An 18,543-nucleotide genomic window follows, 5' to 3' on the forward strand; every position below is an offset into this window, starting at 1 on the left:
CTCAACAATTTCAGAGCATGAACACTGTCCTTCATTACGATTACCTTTTCTTCAACATACCAGCACCTCCTACAACCTGCCACAACGGTCTTACTTGATCTACTCTGAAATTCACCACTGCCTTCAATACAATGCCAAACATTTAGGCATCATTCAAAAGGGAGAGCAAGCTGGTGGACAAGTCCACTCCAGACCACCTCTTAAGTTGTTGGGAATGGATTGTTTGATTTATAAAACTAGGCTGGGACATTTCTCTACTGGAGCACAGAAGGTTGAGGGATGACCTTGTAGAAGTTTATAAAATCACCAGGGGCACAGATAAGGTGAATAGGAGAGGTCTTTTCTCTGGCCGGGGGGGGGGGGGGGGGGGGGGGAGGGGGGGGGGGGGAGGAGAAAGGGAGAGCGGGAGAGCGGGAGAGCGAGAGAGCGAGCGAAAAAGAGTTCAAAACAAGGGGGAATTTTTAAAAGACAGACAGAGAGAAGAAATATTTTAAAAAAGGACAAAGGGGCAACTTTTTTTTTTAAAGACAAAAAAGGAGGGCGGGTTGCGTGTTAAATGAACTGTTGGGGAAGTGGTGGATGCATGTATATTTACACACATTTAGAGATATTTGGATAAGTACTGAACAGGAAAGATCTGGAGCGATAAAGGGCCTGTAGGACTAATTTAGTCTGGGAATATAGTGGGAATGAAGAATGTTTCCATGCTGTATGACCCTGACTCTGAGGCACAGAAATGAGTTTAGCACCTCCAGTTCTTACACTGGTTATGATCTATAAGATTCCATGGTGTGAACTGTAGTAACACAGTACATTGTTCCCACATTCCAAATTACCAGGTTTTAATACACAAACAGACTCAACTTTGACACACCTTACATTAAAAGAAATCAACCAAGCATCCCATTTTAGTACCAAATGGATAGAACTGAATGCCACATTAAATAAGTCCCTTACATCATTAAAAAAATCTTGGTTTGACCAAGATTTCTATTTCTAGGTACTGCAAATGTATACATGTATTTTTAATCATTAGCAGAATGCAGGAATTGCTGGCAAGACAAGCATTTGTGGATCTGGAGTCAGCAACATTGTAGACTAAGTAAAGTTGGTAATTTCCTTAAGAAAATTAGTGAACCTGGTGGATATTTACAATAACTGGTCACAATACTGAGATTAGATGTTAATTCCACATTTTTTAGTAATTTTAAATTCCACCAGTTGAAGTTGGATTTGAGCATGCATCTCCAAAGCATTAGCCAGGGACTCTAGATTACTAGTCCAGTGACATCAGCATTATGACATCTTCCCCAGTTGATTGTAAACAAATAATTCAAAAAAGTTTCAAATTGAGAGAATATCTGAACTGTTTTAACCTTCATGTAGTTTCCTTTAAAAAATATTTCTGTAAACCAGACTGCAAACACCTCAAATTAGATCAACTACTTCTTGCAAATGTTTGATTTACAATAGATACAATTATGCATACAGCATTTCAGAAAGGTACAGCCTAGAGTAATTTTGGAAATCTAAACAAAACCAGATGAAAATAGAATGAGGTTTTATTATTCAAAAACATTTGTGATAGATAGCTTTGAACATACTGAGTTATATTTGTCCACTGTAGTGCAACTGTAAATACAGAGGGAAATGTTGCTGCAGCTAAGGTGCAATTCCCTAATAACAGTACCATCAGCAGTCTGCTCTAAATCAACCATGAACTGTCTGAAAATTACAAAAACAAAAAAAGGAAAAGGTTATGAAGATAAAGAGCATAGACAGGCAAAGTCTTGAAAGGAATTGGACTCCGATTGTAACCTGAGCCACAAGTCTACCTTCCACACTTCCCATTTCCATCACTCCATAATAGTCATGATGATTTTTGGGCCAAGTTATTATATAAGTGGGGATGGAAAGGAGCAAGAACAGTTAATTTCATTAAGCCAATTTGCCGAAGACAATGCACATGAAAATGGCAATTGCTTGGAAATGTCATTCACGAGGGCAGTCATGAAATCAGGACGTTTTATGCACAACTCTACTCGTTTCTGCTGGCACAGCAAGAAAAAATTCACAATTATAACTCCAGTATCAGCTGGAAAAGAAGCCTTTTATGTTTAACATTCTTCAGATGGCAAATACTTGAAAAATAAACAAGTTACACTATTTCAAATATTTTACTGACATCTGACCCAAACATTAAATTACTGGTTCCATACTGAATCTCTCATTACAATCACTGGGTGTTAGTGTTGCTAGAGTTCACTTTTTCCAACCATGTTGAACACGAAAGTACTTAAGCTAATGGCTGATGGATTTTAGGAACACAAAGAAAATGGCCACAAGCCCGCATAGTAATAATTGCCATTTAACTCTTTTACATAACCCAAGTCTATCGAGTAATAAATTTTGACAGCTTAAATTCTTATTTAGAGAGAGATTGTGTAACCATGGAACTTAAGATTTGAAAGTCTTCAAGGACAAAAAATGTAGAAGAATGCAGCATTAGAAATTCTACACAAAGTAAAAAGTAAATGCCAATGTAATCCAGATACTCAAAACTTAGGAAATCAACACAAAACGAGCAAATAATGAGCCATGATTTGACTTTCACACTCATTGGTATGTATTTCACCAAGTAACTACATTCACATTATTTCATTAATACAATGTAGGAATCGAATATGTGGCTCACCTGTAGTGAAAGAAGATTTCTTGATCATGTTGAGAAGTTTCAATGAAACCAAAGTTATCCTTCAAAGCAGCTACATATCCTACAAGTCGCTTGGCATTGGGGTTACGATTTATAATTTTGATTGACACTGCACTCTGCAGACCAGTTCTTTTAACTTCACAGATACTAAATTCAATCTACATGAAACAGTAGATACAAAAAAGTCTGAAGTAAGAAATTTTTAGTCTAATTATTTCCATGGATGAAACCATAAAAAAAACAGGAAGCACGTGCCAGTGGAAATCATACTTGTGATTCTCTATCAAGTATTCTGAAAAGCTTCGGTAATTAAAAAAGGAAATTCGTAGTTGAAGCTTCAGATGCATTATATCCAGTGCTTATGAAGATCACTACAACTCCAGGAAGTGACCCTAACCAGTTTCTGAACTGCCAGACATAGGCAGACTTGGTTATAAAAACAAACAAACATCATTACTTAAAACGTCTTTAGGAGTAAGTTTTACTTGTGCACTTTTTTGGGTTAAGGCTTTGACAACCACTGCAATGCAAAGGAGTGAATCAAGTTTGTGAAGTCATGTTTTATTCTATGAAGTCATTTTATAATTGGACACCTAAAACAGTACCATTTTCTAACTACTGCCTTACAGCTTTCTACTCTTGTACGACTTTTCATTAATACCACTGACTGTTTATGGTTTGCCTGCTCTTACTTGCAGGGAATAAACTGTGCCCATATTTTCTTCACTTTTTTCATTCAAATGTTGAAGAGACATAATTCCTCAATTAGTGCTCAGCATTTTTTAAAAATACTGGGAATACAATGCAGGTTTGAGTTCAATGTATAGTGAACCCCTGAAACTGCTTTACAATTGGATTACACAATAATTCACCAGAAAAGCAAAACTGGCAGACGTCCATACTGGTTATTAGTTCTGTTGGATATAACAGAACTAAGATCAGGCAAAAAAACCAAGGATGAAGCTTTTCAATCCAATATAATGAAGCAGACAAATTTTATTTTTTTTTCAGTACCCCTCCACCCAAGAATGAGCTGTGATCAAGATAGACAAAATAGTAGGTCTTGTAATATGGTTGGAAGCTAAGACATTTAAACAGATGAGTCTCTAGCATCACAAGACAATGCATTTCAAAATTTACTTCGCAGTCTTGTGAATATGGATTCTCATTGGTATATGGTTTGCAGTACGTTGCATTTGTAAATACTGCTGAAATCCATCATGCAGCATTGATTTTAAAAACAAAATCAGAATTTGATTAGTAACATTGTTAAATTCTTCAGAATTTCATATAATGGCCACACGGTGGCTCTCTACCTGCTTCTCAATTTTAAAGAGGATGTGGTGCATCCGAGCAGCAAGAGGATGACATTGCAAAGTGCGTCATCTGACATAACCGACACCTGATCGTAGGAGCATGTGCAATTTCCTGGCATGTTCCCTACATTATAACAGGAATATACTTCCAGTTTACTTCACTGCTTTGCAAATAGAGGATTATGAAATCCACTGCAAAAGGACAGGAGTTTTAGCAAGATTATGGGGCATATTTATCCCTGGAACACTGAAAAACAAGATCTACTGTATAATTTGATTAATTAGTAAGCACATTACTTGTTGCATCACACAATAGTGACGACAACAGAAGGCAACTATACGGATTGGTTCCCTCCATCTAGCAATTCCCAAGTCCCTTTAGTTTGCACTTTTCCCTCTCCCACTTTCCCTGATCACAGTCACTGACTTGGTATAGTTGTGTCAGCCTTCATACATTGAGCTAAACACAGTCTCAAATTTTCCTCATGCAATTCCAGAGGAAAACAGTTGAAAGGAAACAGAAGAAACCAAAATATACATACAAGAGTTGAAAGTTGTTACCCTTGTGGTAAGTGTAAGGTTCAGCATACATATTCCATAATCAAATGGCTTCAAAGACATTAACTCATCACAACAGAAATCCAAATTATGAATCACCATTACATTTTGTACTGGTTACCTTTTAGAAGTGGTCATTTTAAATTATCAAAAACTTGTACTAGTAACTCAGAGCTTCATATACCTTATCACCAAGCTGTGGAATTGCACCCCCTTCCAGGTCTTTTATATGATATGGTACAGTCATTCTTATCCCAGCTTCCTCATATGCAATGATTCCTTCTTCTGCATCCTAAACAGCAACAGAACAAATCAAGTTAAGCAACTGTTGAAGCCACTCCCCTTGCATATTAACCAGACCACATTTACAAAAATAATTTTTTAGGGGATGCTTTGGTCCCTGAAGGAGCCAACTAAGTTCAAGTATGATGTATGACAAAATCCAATGCATGAGATCAAAGTTAACTTTATATTTCAATTAAATTCAATGAAGTCATTTTTGAAAAAAGTGAACCATTCCCCAAAATAGTACTAAATATTTAATATAGTCTGAGGTGAAATATATTTTTTGTACATATCGTTTACCAGTTTTAAAAAAGATAAAAAGCATAGAAGCGTTGAAGGGAAAGCTGAATAAAGAGGGAGCAAAGAACAGAAGTTGCTTTTGGCCAGAAACTTAATTGGATCAGCAGCATACATACTATGGTTACAAGCAGCAACTCATGCCGACTCCTTAGAGTGTATTCCCATCACCCACAAGTCAAAATTGCAAAAGAATATTCTTCAATTGCTCCCAAGATCAAAGCTCAATACCATCCAGGGAACAAGCAGCCTGCTTGACCAGTAGCCCAACAGCCACCTTAAACATTCACTCCCTCCAGTGCTAATTGCATTGTGTACTGTAGTGCATTTTAATCAAAGAACACTGCTTCTTACCAAATCCGCATGCTCTATAACCTAGAAAACAAGGACAGAAAAGGGAATAAAAACACCAGCTCACAAAAACATCCTGACTTTAGTCTCAAGATCCTGGACCACTCCATCGAAATAGCACTGTGGAACTCCCTTCAAATCAATCTCCAGCAACACTAGCTGTGCCATTACCCACATCCCAGAAGTGAATAAGAAAAATCAACCAGATGGAGCATATGGCCTATAAATGCCATGAGTCAAACAGCAACGCAATGGCATTACCTTCAAGGTTACATAAAGATCACATGATCAGTTCACTCACTCAGAATTGGTTCAAGGGCTGAAGGGCCTATACTTATTCCACCCAGAAAACCTACACTGCAGTATTTAAAATGTTTCTTAAATGGCTGTTTAAAGCTTATTTGCTACCTATAAATGCAGAGGTCCTAGCAATCTTGTATAGTTACAGGTTTTGTTACTTCTACCAGTTATCCCTTACTTTCTTACTTAGCAACCAGCATTAGAGTAGTCAGGATATAGTGACAAGGCTGGAAAAAGTTTCCACCCACCAACTCCATGGTATTCATTTTCAGTATATTGACTTTAATCTTTACATTACATTGAACAAATCAAACTGAATGATATACTGAGCTCATCATTGAGTCTATTTGGGAGTTTTAGACTGAGGTTGCAGAACCTACCAGGGAATAAGCTATTTTAGACCTGGTAACAGGCAAGGAGACATGATCAATGAATGATCCTCTAGGTAAGAGTGATGAATTTCACCTTTCGTTGGACAGGGAGAAATGTGGGTCTGAAACTAGTTTTAAACTTGGGTAAAATGTATAAAGGCAGAGGGCTAGGAAGATGGATACAGAAATTGTAGCAGACATTTATGGAAATGATTCTTAACACACGCACACTGGGAGAAGAGAATGATACAAGATCCTGACTAAGTTAATGATGGTATCAAACTGAAAGAAAGCGTATGTAATGGCGCAAAGATTGACGGCAGGCAAGAAGATTTAAACTTTTTTTTTAAATAAAGCAAAAGGATAGCTTAAAGAGAAGTAACAAATACCTTTTTTGAAATTTGCCAAGTGCCATTAAAAAAGGTCATTACGCAAGTCAAGAACACACCACAACAAGATAACATCATGAATGGAAGACTGAATACTTTACAGGAAAACAGGACGGTTGGGTCATTTTCAGGTTGACAAACAAGGCATAGGCCTTGACTACTTGTAATCTAAATTAATGATTTGGATGAAAGGACAGTGTATTGCATCAGCAAATTTGGCCACAAAAAACATTAGATAGGAAAGATGCTGAGAGGAGACTGGTGATCCGGAGGAGGCTTGACAGTTGAATCAAAGACAAATATTGCCCCTTTGTGGGGCAAAGGGCTGAAACTAGGGGTCAGTTTAAAAAGGGAGTCTTCTGTGGATATTAATCCAAAATTTGCTAGGTCTACCAAAATTAAACTGTACAAAATGAGGAGAACAAAAAATATGAAACCTAGTGATGAACTCAATTAGGAACTTCATGGATTTTAAAGTGTAAATTTTGAAGGAAGGTGTGCGAACATTTAGGTTAAGTACTAAATTCAACAGTAATGAACTGAACTATCACTGTAACTAGTCTAAAATGTCTTGTTTAAAAAGGGAATCAAAGTGTGCTGGTGGATTTTTTCCAATTAACAATGTTTGGATTATAAAGCAACAAACAATTGTTTAGGTAAGAAAGGAAATAACATTCACTGCCTGAAGAAGCTGGCCTGAGGTCAAAGTTCCTGAAGAGCAAGAGGAAAGCCTCTTTCCAGGAAGAGGCAAGTGAGTGTTAGCTGGCAATTAAAATCAAAACTAGCCACTGTAGATGACATGTTTGAGATGTTTGCCAGGTGGCCAAACTGACTATTTGCTGGAGACTGGACATCGGCTGAATACATAGATCATCTGCATGCAAAGGGTATAGGAAAGCTTGCCTAAGAACATAAGTTAGCTAGTTCAAGAGGACATCTGATCAGTAGCTGGACATAGGTGATCAGCTTCCTTCATTCCAATTTCTGAGTGAGATTGTTGGGCAAATACCGCAAAAGTGGTTCACATGAATGCAGAAAGGAAATTTTTTCAGTGAATTTTGTGTTTATCCCATTGTTAGACTTGGTGTTAGGCTACTGATATCCAGAGACTAACCAGTGAAGTGAGAATAAGAGACTACGGTTACTTGAAGATAGAGGACAAATTTTCATAATCAGTAATATTTACATTGTCTACTTGTGAGCAGTGGAGACTGCGTCTTTAATATATTAGAGTTAGATGGAGCTTTGATCTACATGGGAGACAAGGGTTACAGGGAACAGGCAAGGAAGTGGAGTTAAGGTCAATCAAAATCAGCCCTGATCTTATTGAATATTACAAATAGATGTCAGGGGTCAAATGGTCTTCCACTGCTCCCATTTCTTGTGTTTGGGTGTTATTGGTCCAATTTTAGCAACCTTCAACTTTTTCCAGGTTTAATGCTCTTCTGGATCTCCTCACGTTTGTCTGCTCATCATCTACAACATTTTGCTCTATAGGCAATGCCCACTGTTGGAACTTAACGAGTAAGCTGCTTTCATATTTTGAAGATCTTCCATCATCTGGCTGCCTTGTTCAGAAAAATGCCTGATGGCAAATCGACCATAGCCTCAGTCTCATCAATTAGAATGCTTTCCACTTAATCGTATACACCTTGTGTGACTCCTAATTTAATTTCTCGCTTTAAGTTTTAAGTCAAGTTAAAGTTAGTTCTCCCTTGGTAAAGTTCACTTCCCTCACATTATCGTCAGTAGCATACAGGGTTTATGGGGATAGGGCAAGTAACAGGCAAGTATTCAATCAGCCATAATATCGAATGGCAGGGTATACTCAGCTGAAGGGCTGACTGGTGTTCCCATCTCTAATTTTGGTTTGCTTAGTTTGGTCATTCTTAACTAATACATCTCTGGTGCTTCAACTAGTTCTTCTACACTCATTGTCTTTTAATGTTAATGTTATTGATCACTGGAAATCTGTAATGTTTTTATCATTTTATAATTGATTCATCTTTCTTTAATCTGAAGACAATGACTCTTGGGTCTGTTTGTTAAACTCAAATGTCAGTTGTGCATGCACATGCTTCTGATCAGGACTTCAAAATACTGCAACATGCACTGTGCCACAAAAGAAAATAGGATACATTAAAACATTGAATGCAATACAACTCTTAGCACTCACATCTGCTACTGGCATGCTGAGAAAACACTACAGCCCTGAATGAAATGTATTTCAACATTTCCAATAATATGAAAATGTACATGATAGCAATGATTCAGACTATGTCCTACTATTTCTGAAGATTTTACTCTAATTACAAGATGGATCTTGCAGTGTAAAGTCTTAACCACCTAAACATTAGTAACTTTACTGCTAAACCTAATTAGTGAAAGCAAATACGAGCCATGATTCAACAAACATGAAACAGCCGAAAAAAGATGCAATCACAGTAATTTGAAGCTCATAGGAGTGATTTTTAAAAAGTATAAATTGTTTGATCACACGTAAGTGTTAAATAACAAAATGTCAACAGAAAGCTCAGATTTTCTTCAACAGCCACAGCCTATAAACACCAGACATCAACAAATCAGAAAATCTGCGGCACTTCAAGTTGCATATCTAAATAACTCAAGTCAAAACTAAGTACCTAAATCCTAAATATTTTACTTCTAAAAAGACAGTACTTTTTCTTTGCCTCAAAAGAAAGTACATTTGTTAAACACAAAGCCATTTCACCAACTCCACGATCCACAAAGTATGCAGCGGATAACTGGAGAAAATCGGCTGCTCAGCACTCAGTTTTATTAAATCTATCCACTGTTTATGCAGAATCACTTATTTCCAACCTAGTACTACAACGACACGAGCATAGTTAATACTGGGATCAAATCCAACCAACCAAAAATTTAAAATCTCCATTTACTTGTCCAATGGCAGGAAAATTCCTAGAATTGGAACCTTTAAATACATTGATTACATAAGTAGCCAGTTAGAATGCATACTGGTATGGCACAATCACAAGTCAATTGACCTTTGTTATGCTGGATTACTTCCTCCATTTTAATTTCAACTACTTCATCTGTGAAAAGCCAACAAAAGCCTCAAACTGCCAACCAACAGGACCAATCAGCAAGTAGCTTCAGAATAAGTTGACAAGCTATCCCAGACACTGAAGTTATTCCAGAAGGCAGTAAATGGCATAAAATCTTAAGTGGCTCAGCTAAAACATTAGAGGAGATAACTTTGGCCTTGTGTTATCCAAAAGCATCGAGACTAGTTAGAAATTCAATTTAATTCAGTACAATTAAGAATCATGCGTTAGGCAAATAACCCACATCTCCAGCTCCACTGTGCAGTTAGTTTATGCTATGCAGGGATTATAAACATTGCAGAAACCATAAAGTTCAATAGTTTGGCAGAATAAGATCCACAAATATCACATCATGCACTTAAGAAAAACAACAAACCAAATTAGGAACTCAAGTCAACTATTCACAGTATGCCTCTACAATTCATGTAGAAGTCTGTAAATGCCCATTAACTCAAATTTGACATTTTCAAAACAGGATTCAATAGTAAGTCGCTACTCAAACCATGCCAAAATCCCATCTGCCACCTGCAAAGCAACCAAGGCTTCAGCCTAAATGCACTCAGTGATCAGTAGCACCATGCATCTTACTGAACTGAAATTTGATTTAAGAGTATTTTCATACCTTTTCTTTTTTCTGGAAGGAAAATAGAAGAGAAAAAAGGAAAATTTAAGAGTTTGAGAACTGGAGCTAAAAAAAGGACGGTGAGCATATGGTTGCAGTTTTTAAGCACTGTCAAGAGACTTTCAATACATGTACATGTTTTTGCACTGTATGTGTAAGACAGAATGCTAACCAAGGACCATCAAGATGTTGAGATAGTAGGAACTGCAGATGCTGGAGAATCTGAAATAACAAGGTGTAGAGCTGCATGAACACTGCAGGCCAAGCAGCATCAGAGGAGCAAGAAAGCTGACGTTTCAGGTCTACTAGAAACGTCAGCTTTCCTACTCCTCTGATGTTGCTTGGCCTGCTGTGTTCATCTAGCTGTACACCTTGTTATCCCATCAAAATGTTGGTCAAGCTAATACCAGCCCATTATCACTTTTAGCATAGTTTTCTTTCAAATACAGTTTTGTTGCAATGATCACAAAGCAGATACTCTACATGGATCAAAAAAGATACCAGCTCCAAATCCTCAGCTTCATTTGGAGGAGTGAGGGTCCAGCAGGAGCAGAGAAATTAAGAACCTTGTCTCTTACCGTAATAGAGGACATTCTGATTAGTTCAGGGGTGGGGGTGGGAGGAGGAAGCAAGGCTTCTGCTGGATTAATTTCAATGGATTTCAGCCGAGTACCAGACCGTTCTGATCAAAAGCTAGCTTCTTTCAATGTCCAAAGCAGCACTCAGTCCACAAGATCACCTCAAGTTACTAAACCAGTACCTTAAGGTGATTCACTTCAGAATTTAAAAAAAGAGAAACTTCAGACCTGAGATTAAGACCAGAAGCTTGTTCCAGCCACTTAATGTTTTCCCAATCCTGCATCCAAAGAAACTCAGTTCAATGGCTTTCCATAGCCCAGTCACTGCAAGCCACTCTGACAGAGTCAAGTGGCAAAAGAAAGTCAACCAGTACAATGGTACAGACAAGAATGGAAGGACAAAATAATATTCAAATTAACACTCAAACATCAATGAGCCCCAATCACAACAGTACAACACAGGAACAAGCTCTTCAGCCCAACATTGTAGGGAACACAATGCCATTCTAAACTAATTCCATCTGCCTGCACATAATCTGTATTCCTTTATTCCCTGCCTGTTCAAATAGCTGTCTAAATGCCTCAAAATGCTGCCATCGGATCCGATTCTACCACCTCCGAGTAGGGTATTCCAGGTACCTACCACCCTGTCTTAAAAAACCTGCTTTGTACATCTCTAAACCATCTCCCCACAAATTTAAAAACTTATGTCCCCTAGTATTTCCTGGACTCTTGACTATCTACCCTGTCCATCTCTCTCAATCATTAGGGTATCATACCAAACAGGGAGGATGGTGTACTAGTAATGTTACTGACCTTTTGGCTCCTGATTTCTAGAGGTCATCCTAGGAACGTTGGTTCAAATCCTGCCATGGCAGATGGTGAAATGTAAAATGTCAAAAACCTTGACTAAAAAGCTAGCCCAGTGACCACATAACCACTGCCAGCTGTCACTTAAGACAAAAAAAACCTCTTTAGGGAAGCCAATCTGCCATCCTTACCTAGTCTGGCCTACGTGGGACTCCAGACTCTGCATGAGAGCATATGGACCCTTAGCACTTACAGCAATTAAAAAAAAGGGTTAGCCAATAATGCCCACATGCCACGAATGAATAACAATTACTCTATAAATGCCTCACTTCCTTCCATCTCTAAATTTCAGCCTTGTCATTTCTTCAGTTAAGATTTGAAAGGATGACATTTTGACCTGAAACAAATAAATTCAAGGTAATAGTTTGTCATAGCACAAGCATATATTCTAAGCCACACCATGGAGTAGCAGACAGGTTATTATCCTATACACCAAAAGACCATTTAAAACATCATGTTCAGAAGTTAGGGTTTTACCTACTGGAGGCAAAAACTGCAGTAATCCCAGGTTATTATATGCTTTTAATCTATTTTAAAGCAACAGTGATGGATATTAAAGAGGCCACGTACTCCTTTCAGCTAGGAAATACAAGGATGCAGCAAGAACAAATTAGCATGGTGCTTGAAAAGACATACTAAAAATTTGAGGTGGACTCCAGCTAGTATTTCTGCACGACAATGCCTTGGGGGCTAGGAGCTCCAATTCTCAGTAAGCCCTGATTTTTCTGGTGCGTGCCTGGAAGTATGAGAGGCTGCATATGCTACACTTAAGTTTGCTCCATTGAAGCTTCAGAGATTGGATACGGTTAGGATTAAAATTGCCATTTTTAAATTGCAGCATGCCTTTGCAGTAGAGAATGGCATGAAAAGGAGACAGATCAGGTAGGGAACAACAACAAAAAAAGCACAAAAGCCCAGTTAAAAAGCAGAAGATTGCAACTTTTGGACTGGGCAGTAACGGTTATGGTAGCAGAAGTGGTGAATCCAGGTAGGAAGTGTTTGTTAACTAACAACGTACAGCTGAAGTGCTCTTTGCAGAGAAGCTGGGAACGCAATGAAAGCCTGGGAGAGCGAGAATTGTCAAAACTAGATACCAGTGATTTGCACTGGGGAGATTGATAAAGTGGGAGGTGAGAATTTGCTGAGAAGTGGGACCACGCTTGTTTTTAGACATGGGGACATAGCCTTGCGAATTGAGTAGGATATAGTCTTAGGAAGAAAAAAAGATTAAAGCTGGTTTGTCAGCACACACTGGGACATTCTAAGTTTGAGTCCTGCAGCCTGACAACTATTTCCTCGGCAAAGACGCATTCACAAGATAGAGGTGGTGCTGACATTATCAGTATTTATTACTTTCTTTGCCTTTAATCAAATGATTTAATAGCTCATTTTAAAGAGCAGATTTGGAATCACATAAAACAGACTAGTGTAAAGACAAATGTTCTCCCCTAAGGGCCTTAAAATGAATCAGATGGGTTCTTGCAGTCAACAGTAACCTTGCATTATTTATTGAATTCAGATTCATAACACTGCGGTGGGATCTGAATGTTCATCCCCATCTGGCCAGGCCTCCAATTACTAGCTTGGTAACATACACCCAAGGCACTGCTCCTTAGTTTGAAGCCTGAGAATAACTTCCTGAAGTGTAAGGATTGCATCAGACAGCCATTAAATCGTCATACCTCCCACTTGGAAAACAGGCTGCTAATTCATTCCAATAGCCCATTAATGCACAGAATTAAAAACATGATTGAAGTTAAAGAATTGTGGCTCTAAGTAGGTATATCAGTATTATGACATTCAGGCCCCACACAATGAGTTATTCTAATACAACTCAAAGGCAGTCTTTTATAGAATCATAAAAATACAAAATCAGCCCATCACACAGTTAATCCCAGACTTTTTAAAATATAAAAATGAAGTGTCAACCTAAGATCCTTATACTCAAGGATCTGTTCAACTCTGAAGTTTATTTCATAAATATTCTAACCACCTTTTCAAGTAGAAGATTCCAGATCCTAACAACTCATGTCTTTCTCTCCTCCTGTCATCCTTAGACAATGACTTTAAACTTAAAATTTCTGGTTACTGAGTCATTTTGCCAGAGGAGCAGCTTTTATCTACACTCCCAACACCCCATTCACCTTGAGAACATCAAACTCTCACCTTTTATCCATTCTTTGGAAGTGATACTAGAAATGGAGTGTTACTGCACATAACAGCTGGCATTTCTAAACCAAGTACAATACTCCTGTATCAATTCAGAGACAAGTCTGATTTGAGAAAATTGAACAGGTTGTTGAGTTACAATAGGACCTAGTGAAATTAACTCCACAAAATTTCTTGAGCTAGTTTTTAAAATGCAGTCAAAGTCAAAAAGGATTTGGGAAGGGTCTATTAAGTTTATATTAAACAAAATTTTAGTCATCTTCAGGCTTGGATGATTTATGTTGCTGACTTTAAATTACCTTTTCTTTACCCTTGGCTGGGCTAGTAGATTTAGATATTGAACCAGTAGCTTCTTTCTCCACCATTCCAAAGTAACGTTGCTCAGATTGTGTGTGAAAGGACACTGTTCCTTTTGGAAGTTTTTTAATACGAATTGCATGGTTCCTCTGGGCTGAAAGTACATCCTTTTGAAGGAGAATAAGCAATTTTAATTAGATTAGTAAAGCTAATACACCACAGAAATGCTGCCAAGGCAAGTCTTGCTGACACAGATTCATCTATATTGCTTAGTATTGTTTTCACTCACTCAATGTTATGACATTCAGAAGATATTTGAAATTTGAGAAGCAATTTGATGAGCAGTCATCTTGCTAGTTTAGAAAACTGGTCCTCAATTCATTCATCCGTATTCAATTTATGACTAAGTAATAAGATTGTGGGAGTTGCACTCAAACTAATATGCACTAGTATTGTTTGCCATAAATGTTAGTCATTTTCATGGTTAAATGTTATCAAAGTTGTAACTTTGAGAAATTTTCCTCTGCAACTCCATATTCCTCAGCATATCCTGTCCACAAAAGTCTCTTTTCCACTCCACTAAATTAGCACAAACAGTTGATTACAAGATTTACATTTTCAACCAAAGCTCAAGTTGTGTATGCAAGAACCCTGAAATCACTTGAGTCTATAAACATTAAAAATCTATATATTAATGTCACATATGGTGCTAGCTGAATTATCCAGTGTGGATGATGTCATGAAATCATATTTCAAACTTTTATTTACTTTACTTTCTTTTCCCCACCAACTCCACACAGAATACCCTTCACGTCTAATTAACAACCAACATGGTTCAGTTGGTAGCATTCACTGAGTTAGCCATATTGTGGATTCAAGCTCTACTTCAGGACCGAGCACCAATATTAGTTGACATTTCAGGAGGGAATACAGCACTTTCAGAAGTGAAACTGTCTGTGTTCAAGTGAATCAAAAATACATACACCACACCCAAGGTGCCTTCAAACAAAAACACAAGTTGGTTTAATTGCTGTTTCTAGGTCCTGGCTGAATTCATTGACTGTCAATGACCAACTGCAGCTAAGCTAATGCACTGCACATGGAAAATTTAATTTTTTCCTCAGGAAAAGCCAACTGTAGTCTACCCCAGGAGACAGCAATGGGCCAGAGGCCCCATTTCTGAACTTGCTTAGTAATTTGGAAAGCTGACATTTAAAGAATTTAACATAAATTGGATAAATTTAAGTTACATAAATTGAAAGACTTACAGGGACAACTGTGAACTCAACTTCATCTGAGATGTGAAGCTGAAGACAATCCATGATCTCACTAAAGTGGAAGAACATTCGAGCATCGCGATCTACACATTTAATGAAACCAAACCCATCTCTCATGGCAGCAATCACACCCTAAAAAAGATTAAAAAAAGAATTATTTATAAATCTGCAGGAAAACAAATTCAGAAATGCAGATTTTTCACTGATCTTTAGGCACCTTTAGTCATTCATTAATAAGCATTATCCTCCGAGCCATATTCTTTACTCCCACCCTTACTTCCACATCTGTCATGTGAACCTTAACAGCCTTGTATCATTTTCTGAAATTACTAATGACTGGAAAGTCATCAAGATTTAGTCACATCTGAGCAAGGCACTGTTACATCCAGTTATTTTAAAAAAAAAGGTTAAAGACAACCAGCTTACCATTTCTCTGGTTTCTCCAGTCAACTCAAAAGAATCTGTTAGAATTTCAATATTTGTAGCACGTTCCAGTTTATCACGTCGATCAGTGGAGATATTAAACCTTACATGGTCACCTTCTAAGAGTGTCACTTTAGATCGTGTGTCCTTATCTCCAAAGGGAAGTTCTTTGGAAATGGCAAAGTTTACCTTGATACGTCCTGGCAAGGGGTCAGTCTACAAATAAGCAGCAAGATTATGAATCATACAACTTTGAAATCAGAATTTCCAGAAGTCCAAGCTCCAAGGCAAAATCAAACCCTTTCCAATGCTAGTCCAAAATGACAATGAAGGTTCTTCTCCACCTAAAGTGGTATGTCAATAATAGAAGCACCGATGTTTCAGTTTACTCAACCTGCATGTCACATGTAAAACACTGATGCACTGATTCTTTCTGCATGATTCACCTGCTTTTGCTAAATGGCTCTTTAATTAATCAGATAAATAGTGCAAGATCCTGACTCAAAGAATTGTGCACACTTCCCATCCCAGAATAGCATTAGCCATTGAGAGGTGACTCCTGTTTAGTCAAGGATACCAAGCATTAAATAAGCGATGTAATTTCAGTTACATGGTTCCCAGAGTGCAGTACTCAAAATCTAAATGGTTACACCAGAACCATCTTAAGCGACCATTGAATGATTTATGTACAACTTGGTAACAGCCAAACCAAAGCTCCCATTTGCTATAACTAACATTAAATACCCAACAAACTCAATAGTCAAGTCAAACTAATAACAGCCAGTAAGACTGCTACAAAAGCAATAGTCATGATTAATTTTAGACTGATTGCTTAATCATTGAATAGGTACACATTCAAGATCATTAAGCATGTTTGCTTGATTTAATATTCAATATCATTCAGACTTTGAATTTTTAATAGGAATTCTTCAATGTCTAACCTCTTTCTAACTTGTGTCCATGCAACTCAAGCACAATTTAAAATAGAAAATTTAACCATGCTGTGTAAAATTCCCACTATGGGTTTGTCCATTACTTTACAGCATGTTTTATGATCAATGCAGATACTGGCAAAATGACCAATTGGTCAATCTTCTGCCACTGGACAGGAATAATTGTTCTTGCAGATTATTCAATCTGCATGCAAAATAGTCAAATTCTCAAGCAAAAAAATGTAACATTGTTGACAGAACTTTACACATCTTTCTAATAACCACGTACAAAGTCTGCAGTAGGCTATTTACCTGGGTTTTACTGGATACTTTTGGAATAACTTTGGTGACAGTTCCATCAAATTGTTCAATACTAACATCTTCAAATATAACAGTTCCTTGGGGTAACAGTTTCACTTCAGTGGCAACTTCTTTTCCCTAGAGAGAAAGCAGGCACACAGTTACTGGACTGCATGCTTGTAGGTTTTCATTAAATCAGCTATTTAGAAATTTCCTAGTCAAAAACAAAATATAGCTTCAGATTTTCTGATGAATCTTGTGCCGCTTGCCACTCGCCACTCAGGCCCTAATTTTTTTGTTTTTTTTTTAAAAACCAAAGGAGGGAGCTCCAGGTTTCTTAAAGGAAATTTTGCCCATGTCTCCCTCAGAAATGCAGAGATATACTTCCATTCTGTTAAGTACTTTTATAACAGACATGGTGATGCTCTCAGCAGAGCATCAGGGTCTTATGGTGTTAAATGGTCACAATGGTGTAGTTTGGGGGATGCAAGAGGTCAGTATGGCATCAGTGTAATAGTTATTTTGAAGTTAAACTGTGGACTTAATTTAAAATTAGAACAAAAGTTAGAGTTAAGTAAAATAGTTACTCAATCTGAGTTTCCAAGTTTAATGGATATTGGCGGTTCCGGGCTTTCCAAAAGGAACATACAGTTTCCCAGGCAATCCCTTCAGCGTCTAGGATGAGGATTTCAGTGTCTCCATGTACAACTCCAACCTACATCAACACAGGGTGGTGTTTTCCACTAGCCAAATGGTCACTATTATTCTTGCACATGGTGGTCAGACATACATGACTATGCTGCCAGATTTGAAAGAAAAAGGTGCAGGGGAATAAGTCATTCTTGTAAACTCACTCCCCAACAGCTGAAAACAGAAGCCAGATATGCAATAAATAAAAATTTGGTTGTAGAATAAAGGGCCTGTAACAAAATCTTTATATTTAGCAGCTCCAAAAGAAAACCGGATACGTATTGAAATGTAAAGTATGGATATCACAAGTCAGATATTCACATTTTATCACTAGTTTAAACTTGTTCTTTGACAGCATAAAACTGAAAACAAAATTTTGAAGTGACTGCCCTGAGGAACATTAGCAATTCTAAGCAGGTTCACATTCTCAAAAATAAAAGTTAGTTGCCTGCAATTGTGCACACAACTAAGTTCAATTGTTCAAACTGTGCAGTCATTTCATACCATTGCAACCTCTCTAACTCTCAACAGAAGGGAAAGAATGCTAACCCCTCAATAAACTGTTCAGCTGTAGACGAAGACTCACTGGGTCCTGCGAGTCTAAGGATTGAAGCAGTTGTAATGTACTGTTCAGTATTATACTTCTATAGCCTCAACCACATTTGAGAGTTAGAAGGTACATCAGAACACCTTAAAATATTCTCCAGGTATCAACAACC

At 37.6% G+C, this 18,543-nt stretch overlaps 1 protein-coding gene across 15 annotated transcripts in view; it reads right to left on the reverse strand.

Annotated features, from left to right (window-relative positions):
• csde1 (cold shock domain containing E1, RNA-binding) overlaps positions 1 to 18,543 on the reverse strand; it is an 87,961-nt gene that overhangs the window by 20,128 nt on the left and 49,290 nt on the right. For 6 of the 15 annotated variants that reach the window (XM_048611872.1, XM_048611866.1, XM_048611870.1 and 3 more), the window contains 6 exons: positions 17,147 to 17,272; positions 15,906 to 16,118; positions 15,471 to 15,611; positions 14,205 to 14,369; positions 4,772 to 4,879; positions 2,696 to 2,871 (listed from right to left, as the gene is read on the reverse strand). In XM_048611872.1, coding sequence (XP_048467829.1) covers positions 2,696 to 2,871; positions 4,772 to 4,879; positions 14,205 to 14,369; positions 15,471 to 15,611; positions 15,906 to 16,118; positions 17,147 to 17,272 — 929 coding nt within the window. Of the gene's footprint in view, positions 1 to 2,695; positions 2,872 to 4,771; positions 4,880 to 5,523; positions 5,545 to 10,288; positions 10,301 to 14,204; positions 14,370 to 15,470; positions 15,612 to 15,905; positions 16,119 to 17,146; positions 17,273 to 18,543 lie in introns of all 15 variants that reach the window. The other 9 variants (XM_048611875.1, XM_048611869.1, XM_048611868.1 and 6 more) reach the window with 4 other exon arrangements.

This window comes from Rhincodon typus, chromosome 25 (genome assembly GCF_021869965.1).
Source record: "Rhincodon typus isolate 14 chromosome 25, sRhiTyp1.1, whole genome shotgun sequence".
In the NCBI taxonomy this organism is placed as follows: domain Eukaryota; kingdom Metazoa; phylum Chordata; class Chondrichthyes; order Orectolobiformes; family Rhincodontidae; genus Rhincodon; species Rhincodon typus.